Source organism: Pteropus alecto, unplaced genomic scaffold (assembly GCF_000325575.1).
Source record: "Pteropus alecto unplaced genomic scaffold, ASM32557v1 scaffold40, whole genome shotgun sequence".
Classification (NCBI taxonomy): Eukaryota; Metazoa; Chordata; class Mammalia; order Chiroptera; family Pteropodidae; genus Pteropus; species Pteropus alecto.
In genome coordinates, this window is record NW_006431919.1 from 4413366 (window position 1) to 4431788 (window position 18423).

At 42.4% G+C, this 18423-nt stretch overlaps 1 protein-coding gene across 5 annotated transcripts in view; it reads left to right on the top strand.

Annotated features, from left to right (window-relative positions):
- GRIA1 (glutamate ionotropic receptor AMPA type subunit 1) overlaps positions 1 to 18423 on the top strand; it is a 284539-nt gene that overhangs the window by 239916 nt on the left and 26200 nt on the right. For all 5 annotated transcript variants that reach the window (XM_006906438.1, XM_006906437.1, XM_006906439.1 and 2 more), the window contains one exon: positions 234 to 481. In XM_006906438.1, coding sequence (XP_006906500.1) covers positions 234 to 481 — 248 coding nt within the window. The remainder of the gene's footprint in view (positions 1 to 233; positions 482 to 18423) is intronic.

Genomic DNA, 18423 nt, shown 5'->3' on the forward strand with positions numbered 1-18423 from the left:
GATTCTGAGCTATTCTGTTCATTCTGTATTTGCAAGATATTTGTACTTTGGAACCTACTGGTACTAATTAGAGCCTCTTATTTTGCAATCACTCATAATTTGTTTCTTCCTGAGCTAATCTCACTCATGGATGTGTGACCAAGCCACACTCAGCTCTTCGTTAGTGTGTGTGCCGACCTCGATACCAAGCCCAGCCAGCACTTAATTCCAGTTTTGTTCCTGTCCCCTGCCAGAGGTCTAAAATCGCCGTGTTTGAGAAGATGTGGACGTACATGAAGTCAGCAGAGCCGTCGGTGTTTGTGCGAACCACGGAAGAAGGGATGATCCGAGTGAGAAAATCCAAAGGCAAATACGCTTACCTTCTGGAGTCCACCATGAATGAGTATATTGAGCAGCGGAAACCCTGTGACACCATGAAGGTGGGAGGTAACTTGGATTCCAAAGGCTATGGCATTGCGACGCCCAAGGGGTCCGCCCTGAGGTAAGTAGCCAAGATTTGCTTCCTTGGTACTCCTTCTCCCCACCCTCTCTCAGGAAAGAAGTTGCCGTATCTGCCACATGGCTCCAGTACCACAATGCAAGCTGTCAAGAGGGCTCTTCTTGGACACCGGTGGGCCTGGAAGACTCCAGCCACCCAAGATCTTCAGCCCTGAGGTTGGAAATTGACCCGGGGGTCTCAGCTTGCTATGACTGTCGCTGCCTATGTGTTCTTCTCCATACCTTGCCCTGCCCCTCCAAATGTGTTAAACATCAGTGAACCTTGTTTCTGTTGTGTGATCTGTAACATACCATCCTTTACCGGACACCCCCCAAATCCAACTAGGCCTCGAACTGAGTTCTCCAGCAACCTGGATTCTTTGAAAGAAGGTGGTTGGTAATGTTTGTCTCAAAAGAAACATAAACACATTGTCCAAATGAAAAATCAAGTAGTTCGAGTCCCGAGACTCTGGCTGCGGAGATCAAAATATCACCAAACGATATTCTTTTCTAGAAACTGACTTCTTTAGCAAGAAACAAGTCATTCAGTAAAGAGGAAAAGTAGACTTTACTTTCACATAAAGAAGCTCTGGAATTCATTCCAAACAGCAAAGGTAGATTTGAACCCTGTAGATGTGAAGTTGGAATACCTAGATTTAATTTTGGGATTTACTACTGACTCTCATATAGATGATAAGAAAATATCATCTGCCCTGCCTTCAGTTTCCTCATCTGTAAAGACAGGATAATCATCCCAGCCCTTCCTTGCTCCAAGGTGACTGTGAGTTCAAAGGAGGTCATCTATACAGAGGGCAGCTGAAACAGTACAGTGTGAAGTCCCCTGTGAGACATTATGTCAACTACAGAAAGAGTAACTATTTTAGGGAAGGGCAAATTCAAGGAAAGGTGAGGAGTGTTTTAAAAGGCTGCAAAGGATGAAGAGAGATTCCTAACTCATTTTCACAAAACATCCAGGGGCACTTCTGCCTCCACGTCATTCAGTAATGTTAATAATATCGGGTCCTATAATGTTCCAGGCAGCAGAGTAGGAGGTAGTCACAATTTTGAACAAGACAGACATAACTCCTGTCCCCATGGAACAAATTCTTGCAAGGAAGACCGACATTAAGCAAATATTAAAATTGGTTTGTGACAATTATGATAGGTCCTATGATAGTCTGTAAAAATGAACCTGTAGGATATCTACTTCCAGCAATACAGCAGAACAAAACTCCCACTATAAATTACCTACATATGCTGGATCAAGATATAACAAATGCAAGTTTAAAAAAAAATCCCTAGGCAAAAGGGAAAAAGGAACTCAAAACCAGAGTGAAAGGCATAAACTGATTATTCTGGGGATTTCCTAAGCAGGGCAAAGTTATAAATTATGTGACAGTCTATATGAGCAAGAATCAGAAGTACAACTAATGACATAAAAGTAACAAAAACAGTTTTAAAAGAAAAAGATATTATCATAAAAAACCAGACATATTTAGAAAAATACCAATTAGAACTTAATGAAGTAAACAAAATGTAGTCATTAATAAAAAAAATCTCAATGGGAGGGTTAAACAGCTATTATACAAAGTTGAAGAGAAAATTAGTATACTGGCGAGGACGGGGGGGTGGGGGATTGGAGAAAATTCCCTAGACTATCACACAGAAAGAAAAAAAGATAGAAACTATTTAACAAAGAGGTTAAGAGACATGAAGGAGAAAAGAAATATCTCATGTGCATCTTCCATGAGTTGCAGATAGAGAGGATGGAGTCCAGGCAATATTTGAAAGAAATTTTCTAAAATTTGTGGAAAACATAAATATCCAGATTCAAAAATGATGAGTCCCAAGCAGGATAAATAGATGAAAATCAGCAGCTGATTCAATTGAAATTGAAGAACAATAAAGACAGAGACAATCTCAAAAAGACAGAGACCATCTCAAACATACCGAGATAACAAGGTCCACCACTTTTTTGGAGTGCAGAATGGATGGGACATACCTGAGAAGATGTTTCCAAGGATGCTTTTTTCTAAGCTGAGATCCATTAGATTAATCAAAGTTAGCTAGGTGAAGTGGCGGGGTGAGGGTGGGAGTCGGGGAGAGAAGAGCTCTCGGGGCACAGGGAACAGCATGTGCAAAGAGACTCTAAGGTATGAAATCATGGTACAGTGGATGAACTAAGAGAAGTTACGTGTTCTTGGAACACAAGTAATAGGAGAAAAGATACAGCTGAAATTGGAGAATGAGATAGGGAAGGATTTTGTAATGTCTTTTTGTCCTTATCTGAAAATACATTGAACATTTTAAGTAATTGTCTGAAAATTAGGAAATAAAGATGTCTGTAGGAGTGCGGATACAATTGAATGGGACCTAATGAAGGGAAACCAAATGACCTGGTATTTATCAATCATGCGTTTCTACCTGGAAGAACTTAAAAGACTCTGTACAAGTTTCGGCAAAGTTCAAAGGGGATCCAGAGGATAGAACTTGGCAAGAAAGACACTTTTATCTCAGAAAGCTGAGACCATCACCCTAGAAAGGCTGAAAGTAGAGAATGCATTCTTACAAGCCCAGGGACATCAATGATGCTGCAGTCCTACAATTACTGAAGGCTTTGTGAGTCAAGGATATCATTTGATCTAAATACTGGGTTGGAAAGTTAAGAAAGCAAGGCACAGAGAAGTGACATGATTTGTCCAATCAACAGAGTACTTCTGCTACCCCATCCCATGCACAGGTGCCTGGAACAAGGTGACAAACTCATAAAATATTAGATGTTTGAGTGACAGGAACCTAAAACCCAGGTCATGCGGCACTCAAATGACTTTCCACTATAATGAAAGCTGCCATTCAGTAAGTGCCTACTATATGCTACATACTGTAGTATTGTATTACCTCATATAATCTTCATAACATCCCTAAGAAGTATCATTATTCCCTTTTTACAGGTGAGGAAACAGAGGCACAGAATTAAGTTATCTAACCAGGTTCACACAGCTGCCAGTCTGACTCCAGAAGCTCTGGCTATAACTTACCCTAACGCTGTGCTGGATTTTATGATTGACAGCTCCATGAAAGGCAAGAGACTGGACTTATGCCAGGTTCATGGTACCATTGTTTGACATGGGTCAAACAATAACTATGAACTCAAAAATAAAAAAGCAGGCTCTGGAGCCCTGAGCATCCATCCACTCACCACTCTAAAAGCAAAAGTTATAGTAGATGCTCATTTCAACACACCACTTTTTTGAGTACCAATTCTTTGAGCAGTAACACTGCTTTTATGGGTTTTGCATACCCAAACATTCTCTCTGCAATAAATGTTTAAATAATTCAACTCTGTCATAAAGAAAAACTTAATTCTCTTGCTTATATCTCTATAAGATATGACAAGCCACTTAATGATTTTGAAAAAGAGCAAGAGAGAGGGAAGAACATATTCCAGATATAGATCACGGATGGTCGATGTGCAAGTCAAGAAACCGCCAAGGATGCCCACGAGCTCCCAGCTTCTCCCAGTGCTCCTTTCTCTCCAGTGGCAACCTGTATGCTAGCCACGGGGCTTCCTCATTCAAAAAAAGAAGAACAGCACTCATCCTAAGAGGGCCATGGGTTTCTGGCCTGGGAAAGTCCCTCTTCCCTCAATGAGATTCTACTTTTCATCTCTACATTAAAAGGAATCACCCTGGCCATCAATAGTCTAGAGGTTCCATGAAACATACCATTGCAAAATGACTACAGAAAATATGAGTAACACCTTCCCACCCTCACCCCACACACTCCCCAGCCAGGTGTCTATCATTCTGCCTCACATGCCCCAAATAGTGCCATTTCCCCAAGGCATGGTTAAATCCCCAAGAGTCATTACAAACCAAATGCCATAGACCCATGCGTCTACTCTAGCAATCTTGGATCCACTGATTTGATTCCAGGAAGCCATTCTGCATGATAGAAGTGGAATGTGAGGAGAGTGGAGGGCAGTACACATTTCCTCAGGTCTCACAGAGAAAGGGCTGATATATGCTTAAAGATGATCTGGCAGAGGAAACCAATTTTGTCTTCAAATTATTTAGAATTGTAGGAAATATTTTTAAAGACTGCTCAGCCTTTTACAAAGATGCAAACCCCTCGGAAGTGTCTACACTACATAAAACTAATATAAAGTAATATTGAATGTCAACTGTAGACGACAACAAATTTTTAAAAATTCAAAAAGAAGTATCTGTGCTACAGGAAGCTGCTTTACTATGCTATAGGCATTGTTACAAACTTTTGCTCTGCCCTGTAGAAGGTGGGGCTTTTGTTGTCCTCACAGGCAGATGTGCTCTAGACCTTCTTGGCAGTCCTCCTCCACCACCTGCTCTCCATAAAGCCAGACCTCCCCACACCTATGGGGCATTTGCTCCTTCTAACCTGCCCAGAACAAGCTCCAGATTCTCCAAGGCAGAACACCCAGCTCTGCCTTAGAAGGTCAGAGCACTGATATCTAAAGCCCAAATGTTCCTCTAAAACTTGCCAAGTGTACTTGGCAGAAGCCATGTCATGGTCCCTACTGAGCGTTAAAAGGCTGTGTTAGTGACAGAATGGGTTTGTTTTGTTGTTGTTGTTTTTTGAAGAGGTTTTTCTTTTTTTTTTTTTTGGTCCCTTTTTTCTGCTCTGGAAACAAATACTCTGATGAAGCGAGGTGGTTCAGTGCTTGATTTTCCATTTGGACAGGTGGTGTTTCTTTGAAACAGATGCTGTTTGTTGGCTGTCACTGAATGTTTGGGGTTGGGCGAGGGGCTGAGTTATGTTTCCAAGGCCTTAGGTTGTGGATAAAGACCGACGCAGCCAATGATGGTCACTAGGGAAAGGTAACTGGTAAATCTGCTAATTATGATCTATTGGCCCTTTTGTTGCCAGCTAAATGTATCTTCTGGTCTGAACTGAAGTGTCTTTTCTTTGTTATGATGAATACTCCCTTCAGTTAGAGACAGTGTTTTAAAATTTCCTAAGTAAGCGGGCATGTTTTACTGACCCAAGAAGGAATCCACAACAAATTGGCCTGAGTTAAAATCTTAACTAATGATTCTCCTTCATAAACTGTCTACCAGGAAGTTAATCGAGTTGCTAAGAGTTATGCTCTAATCAAGACATTGGTCAAAGTGTGGTCTTTAACTGTGACTGTGTTACTTGGAGTTTTCTCTTGTCTCTGTGATCACGTTTGTCTTCTGTCATGTGTCTTGTTCATGCCAGATGTATGGGCCAAGGGGACAGGAGCACAATGCAGTGTCATCCTACAGTTTAATGGGTGATGGACACCCAGGAGGGTCTGAGACCTGCTCCCTGTGCCTTCCCTTCAGCTTCACAGATTCTTTTCTGAATCCCCCTCCTCACAAAGCGCCGTGCAAAATGCTTAGGCAGCAGTGGTGATAGAGATGCAGTCCCCGCCCCTAAATAATGCATAATCAAGTACAGTTAATAAGCAGAATTACATAGACACCTGTTATTCTACCCAATGCTTTAAGAGAGTTAGAAACACTCAAGAAAAGGAGAGTCAACATTTGAATGTCAGGATTTGCAAAGGCTTTGAGCAAACGTAACATTCGATATAGGCTCTGAAGAATTGGGAAGAGGGTGCTCCAGATGGAGGGGATGGAGCGAGTAAGCACAGAAATGAGAAAACATAGGGCTTGTTTTCAGGAACAACGAGGAGTCCACTTTAACTAGAGAATGCATGAATGAGTAAGAGTGATTGGTTATGGTCATACTGTGAAGGATTTCAAACATCTCTATATGTTTGATTTGATGTCAGTAGGGGCCACTGAAGCGCATTGATTTAGGGGGACCATAATCAGACAGGCTCCTGAAGATTATCCTGGCAGTGATTTGCAACATGAATCAGAGAGAGGATTACAGGCAGGGAGGTCATTTAGAAAGCTATTGTGGTTATTTTGGTAGGAGATCATGAATGTGGTCACAGGTCATAATGGGATGGGGACAGATGGAAGAAGTGGCTCTGTTTGTCATCAGTCATGGCCTTTAGTACTTGGTAGTTTGGGAAGAAGTCTGTTAATGTGAGCTTTCTGGGACTTCTGTGCTCCTGCCTAAGTCCTGACCAGGTACAAACTGACTCTGGCAAAGACAGAAAATGGACAGATATGGGGTTTACCTCCCAGACAGAATTATTGCCCCCTCCTCGATTTTACCTCTGGAATGCCTAGGTTAAGAAAGGCACCACTGGAAGGGATATAGAATTTGTGGTACGAGAGCAAGAATGATGGAGGCTGCCCACCACCCTTCCTTCTTCCTACTGCATTGACTATAACTCACCTATATCTAGTTGTTTTATTTGGACATAAGCTGAAAATTGCTCATCCATATTTTAGACTCATTGGCATTTTTTCTTCCTTCACACACACTACGCTGAAAAATATCTAATCAAAAGCACTTATTCATATTGGCAGCTAGCTAAAGAAAGAAGGGAGGAGGTTAAGGCTATGACTCAGGAAGCGATATCACAAGGTTTTCTGGGGGAAGTCCTCACTTCCAGGGGTCGATGGTCTCCTACTTGCCCACCTCCACACTGGGACCACGGGACATGATTATATCTTAAAGCTGGTTCAGTAGGCCTTTCTTAAATAATTTTTTTTTTTTGGCTAACACTGATCTGAGTGTTACAAAGACTGTAAAGAGAGTTCTTAGCCTTTAGTGAATCACATTGACCCAGAATGTAATGGGGAAACAAATAAGTGCTGTCTTGTGTGGTGTTGAATCTATTGCTCTAAAGAACATTTAGTATGTATCAAAATTATCTAGGGAATGTGATTTCAAATATGCCCCTTTCTAGACTCTGATTCCTGAGATTTCTGATTCTGCAGGTCCAGGGTGGGACCCAGAAATGTGCCATTTTAACAAGTCCCCCAGGTGGTTCTCTTATAGGAACACAGCAGTCCACTTTGGAAAACAGGGCAAATAGTCAGGGAAGAGAGATGTATAAGTGATCAGAGGTGGCAGAACATGAGGACAAGTCCACTCTGAAAGAAAAAGAAGACTAATAAGGATAAGGAGCATGACAGGGAAACTGCACTGAATGGTGTTGAAACAATAATCCTTGGAGTCAAACAACCGCAATTCAAATTCAAGGGCCATTACTCTATCAGCAGTTTGCCCTAGCTTAATAAGCCACTGTAACTCTACAAGCCTCTGTTTCCTTTTCTGTAAAATTGGAATAATAATTCATTGCAGTTGCTTCGAGTTTTGATAAACTAGCATAAAGTGCTTGTGACGGAGAGTACTCATCAACAATAATTCTCCACCTCATCCTCCTTCCCATTAGACCTACCAAGAACTCACTTTGAGCCAAGTAACTTATTTTTCTCTTCTTTGTGAAATCAACTGTGTTCATCAGAAATGCACATGAGCCCGACCCTCAGCACCTCACACTGGCTTCATAAGAAATAAAATGTCTCTCTCTGAGAACAATTTGTGGTCCTCCCCCACAGAGAACACACTAAAAACATAAAACCCTGATATTTCTTTCTCTCCCTTCCTCCCACCCTTTTCCCATAGTGTAGTACTGGTACAGGGCCTGCTGCTGAGAATAAATACAGTATGTCCCAGGGAAACGACAGTCCCTTTCAATTGGTCCTCGCTTTCTGATGGGTAACCAGGGATGCTCGTTGTCATGGTAACCCCATGAACTCTGTGACCCAGGTCAGGCCTGATCAGAGGCGAAGCCCTCTGAGCAAGGCTAGATTTGCCTGCATCCTCTGAAGAGCTGGAAAGAAGGGAAGAAAGAGAAAGAGTAGGGAGATGAAAGAGAGAGAGAAATAAAGAGAGGGAAGCAGAAAGAGAACGAAAGCGAGAGAGAGAGAGAGAGAGAGAGAGAGAGTGTGTGTGTGTGTGTGTGTGTGCGTGCGTGTACGTTTGAATAGAGACTGGAGGTTTGCCAAAGGAGAGCTGCATCAATACAGAAGCTTCTCAGGTCAGGACACATGGGATGGACTAGAAAGAGTACCAAGAAAGCCTCCTGGGAGACTGGCACAGTAGCCCAGTGCAAAAGACCAGGCAGCGGGGTGACAAAGGCTTGATTTAGCATTTTTTGTGGTGGTGATGATAAGACCTATTAACAAAACCTCTTCATCGAGCACTGACTCATCCCAGGCACTTTTATGAAGTATTTGATGTGCTTTAGCTTATGTAATTCTAATGACAACCCTGTGAATGTAGTATTGTTTTCATCCTGATCATACAGTTCAGAAAACTGAGGCATGGAGAAGTTCCAGAACTTGGCCAAGATTACCTGGCATGAAAATGGGAGTGTTGGATTTTCAACCCTGGCAGCCTGATTCCAGAACCTCTTCTCAACCGTTAGGCAAAAATGTAAGATGTAAGGAGGGAAATTGTGAGAAAAGAACAATTATTTGGAGAATAAGCATCATTTATTATTTCCCCCCACCACACACACACACACACACACACACTTTTATTTAGTCCTACCCAACCAATATACAAATAAGAAAACTGAGTTTCCACAAAGGGTAGTGGCTCTCTGTTGTCTCTGCCTGAATTCCCTAGGGAATCCTTGCCTCCCTTCTGTGCCATTTGCATCTGTGGGGCACACCTGTCCTTCTGTTCAGGACCAGGACTATACCACAGGTTGATGTCATTGACCTACACCTAAAAATAAAAGAAGGCACCTCCAAGGAGTATGAAATTTCCCTGCTTGCCCATGACAGATCGAACCCAAAACACCTCTAAAGATTTTTATGCTGCCCAAATTCTATAGAGATTTTGATTCCTTTCAACAACGAAAAGAAATCATTTAAAAATGACTGTACTAGAAGTGGGTGGGGGTGGGGAGGTTAGAAAGGAGACTTTCATTCATGTCACACCTACTGTGTGCTGGGCAGTGCTCATGTCCCCAGGGTGCCAAGAATATTCAAGCACTAATCTTCCCCTCTACCTTTCGATTTACTTATTATTGTTTACCTTTCTCAGGTTGGGGAATGAAGATTTAGAGAGGCGATACTTTGCTTAGGTTCTCAAAGTGATTCGTAGGATGGAGTTTAAGTACAAAGCCTAACTCTGAAACCCTAGTTCTTTGCACATCCCCATCTCTATGCTAATGGAGGCACTCCTCACTACCTTTGTCACCTTTTAAGGTGGCATCCTTAAAACATCAGGGGCGATAAGGCACCAGGTGGCCTCCACAGCCAAAGCACCCCCTCTTGAATTACTAGGGTAGGCTGGAGCTCCACAGTGCAGATTTATTTTGGAGGATCCTGGTGAAATCACAAAGACAAACGCACACTTATTCCTGTTAGGGCTTCGTTTTTATCATGCTTGCTTGAGGAGCTCATAACGGCAGAGCAGCACATGAGAGAGAGAGAAGGAAGGTGGCCAGAGCAAGGTGGCAAGGATGGATCTGGGGAGATGAGTAACACGGGAAACTAATGGCCTTTACCCAGGCGAGAACGGCTGTTGGATGCAGGCTCTGATTTGCCTGCAGAAGCACAGCTTTCTTCCGCTGATACACAGTGTGTGCTGCTTCCTTTTAAGAGGCTGCTGTTGTCAAAAATAGCGTCTCTTTTTTTTCCTCCCTCTCATCAGCAACTTTATTTCAGTCTTTTACCTTTTTCTAAGAAGGCAGCTGCTCTAATACAAAGGCAGACCAGGAGGGAGAAAGACCTGTCCCAGGTCTGCCACTCAGGGCTTGTGGGTGTGGGAAGCAAATGTGCTTTGGTGTTGATCAGACCTTTCTTCAAACCCTGCCTCCCACATTTACAGCCATGTGATCCTGGGAAAGTAGCAAGCGGCCTTACAGACCGCTGACTGATGGTTAGGCTCTTGAAGTCAAGGCTAAAGTATCAATCCCAGGTCTGCAAGTCAATGGCAAAAGTTGCTGAGACAAGTTACTTCACCTCCCTAAGTCTTGGTTTCCCCAAATGTAACAACTGGAGGTAACGTTAGCATTCACTTGAGTGGTTGTTAAGTGATTATATGAGATCATATGAAGTGCTTAACACAGTGCTTGGCACATATTAAAGTGACTAAGAAGTGCTAATTATCACTGCTTATCTGAGGATTACTTAGTTTTCTCATCTTCCAAATGGGGATCCTACTACAAGCTTCACAGGATTATTTTAGGAATAAATGAAATCACTTATGAAGAGTTCATATTGCCAAAGAAATTCTCGAATATTAATCTCCTTTCTTCCTGCCCCACCACCCACTTTCCCTTTCTGCTTCCCCTCAGTGCTTGCTATCTATTCGGTTAGTTGGAGGACCTGACCCAAATAAGTAATAGTTGCCTTCTCTGGACCAGACCCCTCCAGGCTTCTTTTCATTTCAATGAGGTAGAAATTTCAGGACACTAGAAGACAGAAATGTTCAGATGTGTAGTGTTATTCCCTTTTATACTTGGTGCCCCAAACTTTCAACTAATAGCCACATTGCTTCCATCTACATGAAAGCAGGAAGCTCCTGAGCAAAGCCTGATCTCTGAGGGCAGGAATAATGGCAGGGAAAGGGGTAGCAATTGATCCCCTACAAAGAAATACTGAGCCATCTCTTCTAGTAACGTTTTATGAATGGCTCCGTGAGCTGAGATCACGGCTCAATAATCATATCTAACCAGCCTCTTCTTCAGGGAGAAAAGGGGCAAGGGCCCAGGTAAATCCCTAACCACAGGCACCAACTTTAGGGAAAAGGCACCAACTTTCTTCTAACTAGATGGAGGTAGTAAGTCAGCAGAGCATCTAAACAAAAGAAAGTCAGGCGGGGAAATGTACATGCATTATTCATCCCTCGCCAGCGCAAACACCTAGCAGAAAAAGAACATAACGACCTCTCAATCACATTCTCTATTCCCATGGGAATGAAATGTATTCCTCCGGAGGAATGCTAAAAAGAAATCCACTAGTTGAGACAGTCTCCTTGTGGCCCACAAACATCATGACTTTCCCCCACTCCAGATCTTTCCTCTTCCTGACTCCTTCTTCTCTCCATCTATATTTCAAGTACAGTTCAGTGAAGAAGGGCCAACTGTCTCACAGAACCTAAGAGAATTTTTAGCATCTAAGAATCTCCTATCGATTGCCTGTCCCATAGAGTGATTCCTACCCTGCCAACTTCCATGTACATGGTGACTTTATGAGAATGTTATCAAATCAGGTGATGTGTCTGATCTGTCTGATTCACGAGAACCAGGAAATACTAGTCTTACTGTATAGACCATCTAACATGATTAAACCAACCAACTTTTAATTCGTGGTCTCTTTGGCTGTTACCAGAACATGACTATGCTCCTGAGATTTAATTCTACCAACATTTCAAGCATAGTACTTTCAAAGCGTTAAAGTGAATACTCTTAAGAAAAGCAAGGATGAATAAATTATGACATTGGCACTCCCAAGATTTGTTATCTAAAGCATGCACTGCAAATTCAAATGCCCTGAGGGGCCAGGTAAAGAAAGTGAGTGAAATGGATCAGGGGTAAACCTTTATGTGGTTTCCTCATTTTTCATAGTCATGAGTATCAGGAATTCACTTCTGCTCTAAGCAACAAAACCACAGTGCAAACATTACGGTAAATATGATTATGGTTAATATTTATTGAGCACTCTCTATATATGGCTAAACTCTCTAAGTCCTCATATGCTTCCCTAATTCATATAACACTGACCGGAATCCAATGAAGTAGGTTCTATGAAGAACCTCATTTTACAGATAATGAATCAGTGGCACAGAGAGGTTAAGTAAATTGTCAAAGGTCACACGGCTGGTAAATGGCAGAACCAGAATTTGAACCCAACCAGTCCAGCTTCAGAGCCTATGCCCTTATCCACTATACTATATTATAAATAGAAAATTTCCCAGACAGTCTCTGGAAGATCACAGGAAATGAGGGGACTTAGTAAACACAAGGACATGCCTGTCTAGAGGGGACAGCCTCAACTCACTCTGGTCTAATATAGCCATGTGAGAATGTTGCCAGATCTTCTGGTTTTTCATAAAAAAACTGGAAATCTCAATTTTTGTCTAAATTATTCAATTTTTTTGAGTGGCAATCACAGTTTAGATACAAGGAAAGAGAGAAGACAAAAGCCAGCAATGACGAACAAAGAAAAGAGGAAGTACCATAAAGACAGATCGCAGATCAGTAGATAGATAAACAAGGCACCGTGGGAAAACCATGCAGGTAGGGGTTAATATCTTGCCCTTCCCCAGGATGGGAGTTATAGGAAGGCCTCTAGAAGGAGGCAGCTGTCCCTGAACAGCACCTTAAACCAGTGGGGAGAAGATTTATAAGCCAAATAGAGAGAAGGGTACTTGAGGTGAAAGATACAGCAAGTGCACAGTACAAAGTGAAGGGGAGGGTAATTCTTCTGCTCTTTTTCAATCTTGTTATTGCTGTTTTCAGCAGGGAATCATTTTATCAAACAAAGTCTCTCGTGGAATCTCATTAGAAAATACAGATATGAGTGTAGCTGCTGAAGCAAGAGCTGAGGGGCTGGAAGTGAAAGAAGGGAGAGCTAAGAGCTAGAGTCAGGCTCAGGCTGGGTGAGAGACGTAGAAGATCAGAGTGTTCCTCTCTTCCTCAGAAGCCACCCTCTATCACTGGAGGGTGACATCCCCAACTTTATGAACCAATGTGTTTTAAAGTCCACGAGAAAATCATGGTCCTGATGGCCTGCCCAGCATTCTGTTCACATTGACGTCTGCCTTTCAGTGGCCAGTCTTTAGAACTGGCCCAGCTTTTCTTCCTTTCATTGAACCCGAGGAGACTGACGTGAGACCAGTGGGCTGGCTCTTGTCCTGAATGGTGTTTCTATTGCCTACATTCATTGTGGGGAGATTTTCATTCATTTTCTTCAATACCTTTTGTCCAGTATCTCCAAGGTATCTGACACAGACGCATGTGCCTGCTGCTGCTGGCACATGGTTATACATTACAGGACCAGATATGGTTGACTGTGAGCTGCAAATGAACTGTTGACTTCTGCTTCTCACAATATGGGGTGGGCTAGGGATCAAATGTGCCTCTGAAATGCTTTCTGTCTATAGAATCCCTGCTGGTGGGGTCCAATACCCACCCAGCTCTCTGTACTGTATCAGGGATCTTAGCCTTAAAGCAAGTTACCGGGCTGGAAATATGTAACACACATGTAAAACTAGTGTGCAGTCTCTGGAGGTTCAAGTAACTTCTGTGGTTCAATGCACATCTCAGAAACTTAAATCATTCCTTCATTCAACAACATTTATCAAGCAGCTACTGTATTAGCTCATATGATGGGAGCAGCGTCCCTACCACTGAAGAGCTCCCGATCAGGATGAAGGAGCTGACTGGATAATGGAGTGATGAGTCTGTTGCTATAAGGCATGCAAATACAGCAAGACAGAAAGGAAGTCTTGATTCATTCTTCTTGGGGACATTGCATGAGAATTTGCAGTGAACAGCATATGTTAGAGTTCGTAAGATGAATAGAGTTTCACAAAGTGGCAAAGTGTGCCAGGTAGGGCATGTGCCAACACATGACGGTGTGGCTTTATTGGCCAATCCAGAAACCTGCATTTGTCCAGAATTAATTTCAAAGCACATTCACATCTAGCACCTCATTTGATCCTCATGCTACAGGCAGCTGGAGCAGAAGCATGTAATTATTTCCATTTTATAAATGGGAAAACTGAGGCATAGTTAGGGTGACCTACTATCCTGTTTTTGCCTGGGATTGAGGGAGTTCCCAAGAGGTTGGAATTCCAGTGCTAAAAACAGGAAATTCCCAGGCAAATGGGGACCAGCTGGTCACCCTAGGTTCAGTTATGGGACTTGTCATATAACTTGATCAGAGATGAGCGAGGGACTCGAATCAGACCTCCAGACTCTTTCCTTCAGAATCTTCAGAATCTTTCTCTGAATGGAGAGGGAGAGTACTCTATATGTGTATTTTTGCCTCTTTTTTTTTTTTAACCCAATTCTTTTGTCTCGTAAAGTCAGAAACCAAAGACAAAACTTCTGTTTTCTGGCTGACTTACTGCCTGACCAACATCCCTTCTAGAGAAATCACAGAACTAACTGTCTGTTTCTTGAGTATACACAGGGAAAACCACCTGGAGTGGTCACAGGTGAAGGGATCTTTGACTCTACCTGTACACCTTCAGGATGTCTGCATTTTAATTGAGGCTCCTGACCTAATCCCACTAACTCTTTATTTCCTGCTGCTTGGTCATTATTTAGCCTGTCCCACTTTACCCACCACCCCAAGCTACTGGGCCAGCAGAGTCCTATGGACCGTTAGCTTTCTGCCCTGTCAGTGATGGTGTTCACCTTAGATGGTCTACACTGATAATGTTGTAGACTAGACAAAAGACAGAGGAGGCTTTCAGACCCTTGCCCAAAAGGAAAGCAATTGAGAAGGCGCTGTCCGGGACCCAGGTCCACAAATGCCTGGTCCTGACTTGGATTCCACTGCCCTCCCCCCAGGCACAGCAGGCCACACAAGCTTTGGTTCTTGCTTGAGGCTTTGGCTCCCACTCCCAGCAAAATGTCCCTGGTTTGGGCTCAGCAAAGTTGCAGAAACACCCAAAGAAGGTTTCTCCCCAAGCTCCCCCTCCTAGCAGAAGTGGTTGACTCATCCTCTGCAGTCCTATGTAAGAGAGGCTGCTATAGCCTGGCCAGCTCAGGGAGAAGTATAAAGGGAGAAAGGGGGTGGCCAGACCTTTTTCGCAGAGGGAGCGCCCTGGGCCTCGGAACAGTCAAGACACATGTAAGGAAGAGTTAGAAGGACCATGGTCACTTGTATGCTGGCTGTTAATCCAGTGCAAGGACACTCCTACCCTTCATAGTCCCCCTAACGGCCTTTAAATCTCACTCGTCAGTAGCTGCACTCTCCCTAACGGGGGCGAAGGCAGAGCCCCTTGAAGTCTCTTCCCCTAGAAGTCCAGTGTTTCCAGACTAGAGGTGTCAAGGACCAATAAAAAGCCAAGAAAGGAGACGGTGGGAGGGGGGACACTTGGTATTTTTCTTTTGCCAAAAAAAAGACATTAAAAGAAACAAAAGAAAAAATTACTATCTCTCAACATCATTTAATAAGAGAAGAAATATATTAACACTATGAAAGAAGGAAATAATCAGTTGCATGTAGAGGACTGCTCTTTAAATTAAAAAGTTCAGCTTTCTGAAAACTCACTATAAATTCTTATCTTTCCTCATTTTCCCATTGATAATTGAAAACTTCATCACAAATTGGCCTGGCTCATTGGACCAGCCTTTTGGTTACCACTGATCGAATCTCAACTTTTTATTAAGTTCATGAACTCTTTCCATGTTTTTCCTGACAAACAGTCGTCCCACCAACAATGTCCCATGAAATTGCTACTTTTCAAATAGAGATTTCCAGAGAGCTCTAACAGCTCCAAAGTTTGCCATCGCTTGAGCAGCAATCTGTGTCCCTGTGGCTTCATTTCCCTGATCTAATTCTACCCTCCAGCATCCCAGAGAAAAAGCCTAGCTCCTCTTCCACTGACAATCAATCCACTGACAAACCAATAGTTTCTAAGTGAGCCCTGTTGACTTTGCAGTGACTCGCTATTTCCATTATTGTTGGATCCAGGGTTGAAACTTTTGATCTTGTCTGTTCCCCTCATATGAGTCATCGTATTGGTTAATTAATTGATACATGTGTACTTAGGGCTGATTGCTGAGTATAGATGGGCTGCCAGTCTGAAGTCTCTCCCTGCTTCCATACCTTCCAGATCTCCCTTGCCCACAAGTGTTGACTTCTTACCATAACATTCACTATTTGTAATCTCATCTCCCAGAAGTTCCCCTCATCAAAGCCACACTCCCCAGGCCCCCTGCCTCTGAGCTCACTCAAGGTTTTCTAACTCCCAGCCACTAGCAGAATTAACTTCTCTCTTTTCTCAGTGCGTCCATAATCTTTTATTTTTAAATCAGGTATAGTTTTCCACGAACTACTGAGAAGATTTTCTGCCTCCACACTAGACTATACGTTCCTTTAAGAATGAGGTTTATAACTTGTTCAATTTTTTATGCCTACTAAGTACTTAGCACAGTCCTTGACACTTACTTGGCCCTCATAAATACATAGGGATTTAACCCAAAGACACCAATTCTTTGCTCCAAAGGATTTATAATCAAGTTAAAAAGACTGAGACTAATACACATCAAATGATAGAAGACAGAGCAATGAATTGATTACTAGATGCCAGGAAAATTTAAAGAAAAGGTCAATGAGAAATTAAGCGTTCGAGGAAAATTTCAAGGGAAACATGCCCTTTGCAGGGCAACCAGGTGTTCGGAGAGAAGTCAAGGAGAATAGCAAGGTGCAAGGAGAAGCAGGAGAAAGACACTTGTTGAAAAAGAGCAGGTTACTTAGCAGCTTAGTCTGATTAAAACTGAAGCTTCCTTTGGGGGAGGAGAGGCAAAGCATATTATTGCAGGCTGGGTGTATGCTCCAAGGGTTTTATCCTATACTCCTCGGATGTTTGAATTCAAGGTTTGGAAGGAAAGAGTAGAAGTATAGACAATTCTCTCAGAATTGAAGCCCAGAATTCAGTCCTTAGCCTTTCATAAGTTGAGGCCTAATTAAAACTATCCGAAATATCTCCCTTGTCTGCTTTATCCAAATTTTAATTTCCCCACAAATATATGATAATCAAGCTTTTCACAAGGTTGAATGCATTGAACTTGAGTGAGTACAAGATCATCCTGAAGACTACCCTTCCAGAGTTCCAACTCCTTCCTCCCCAGGACTTCCAAAGATAATTCATTGATTCGAATGCTCCTCTGGACACATCAGCTCCTGTGGCAGAGGGTCAGGGCTCAGGTAATTGAGGGTTTCTTCTGTTCATTGACCCTCTTGGAGAATAAATGCCATGCATGTCCTCATATCGGTGACCACAGGACTAGCTGCATGCTCTGATGACCCAAGACCATCACCTCCCTTCTGCTGAACATCTGTCCGAATCTAGGAATTTTCAGATGACTCTTACTCTGCTGAATTAGGACCACATCTGGTTCTATTCTGTTTGTGTTATGCTTGTTTGTTTTGCTCTGTGCCAAGCACAGGACTTGGCATAAGTAAAGTTTTACTTGATTTGTTGAATAAGTAATTATTATAACCATCCTTTGAGCCTTCTAAAAAATCTTTGCTATGGGTCCTTGAAGTTCTGTTTTTTATTCAAATTATAGAGAAAAATAAGAACAATGCATCTAAATTCATTCATTCTAAAGGACTTTCCTTTATCCTGAAATATGCCCATCTTACTTCTTTGATTTTTTTTTAGCATTTTTAATTCACTTAGAGAAAGGTGATGGCAGATGGGAGTTGCTCTCTTTAAACATTTTTACTTAGCAAAATTAACAGTTAACATACACCTGCATCAGTTCTCCTACCTCCACTTTCTCTCTTTCCTCATCCATGATATCGGTCTATCTGGAAACTACTCCTGGTCCAGAGGATAGCCTCTGCTTTCCTCTAGATTTTCAAGAGGATTTTCCTGGATTTTCAAGATATCTGAGTTCTTATTAAGCTCTTGGCTTTCCTTTTAATGTAATGTTTTAAGAAGGACACTTTAAAAAATCAAATTTATACCTCTTTAACTTCTGTTTTGAAAATGTTGAACATAATCTTTCTTGAGGATTCTATCTTTATCAATTACCAATGAGAGAGAGAGAGATTGTGAGAGAGAGAGAGAGAGAGAGAGAGAGAGAGGAGGGAGGAAGGGAGGATGATAAGGAGGGGGGAAAAGACTGCTTTGGCCCCTTCCTTAAAGTCAGGTTGTAAATCGGCATCTTATCAAATGGCCTGTGATGTGATGGTTCTCATTTGCTGCCTTTGCTCTACTGTGGGCTTGGAAAATAACAATCTTTGGGTGTTAAAACCGTGCAATGTAAAAGTTTTTAAAAAATAGTAAGTCCAGGGGGTATAGGGGAGA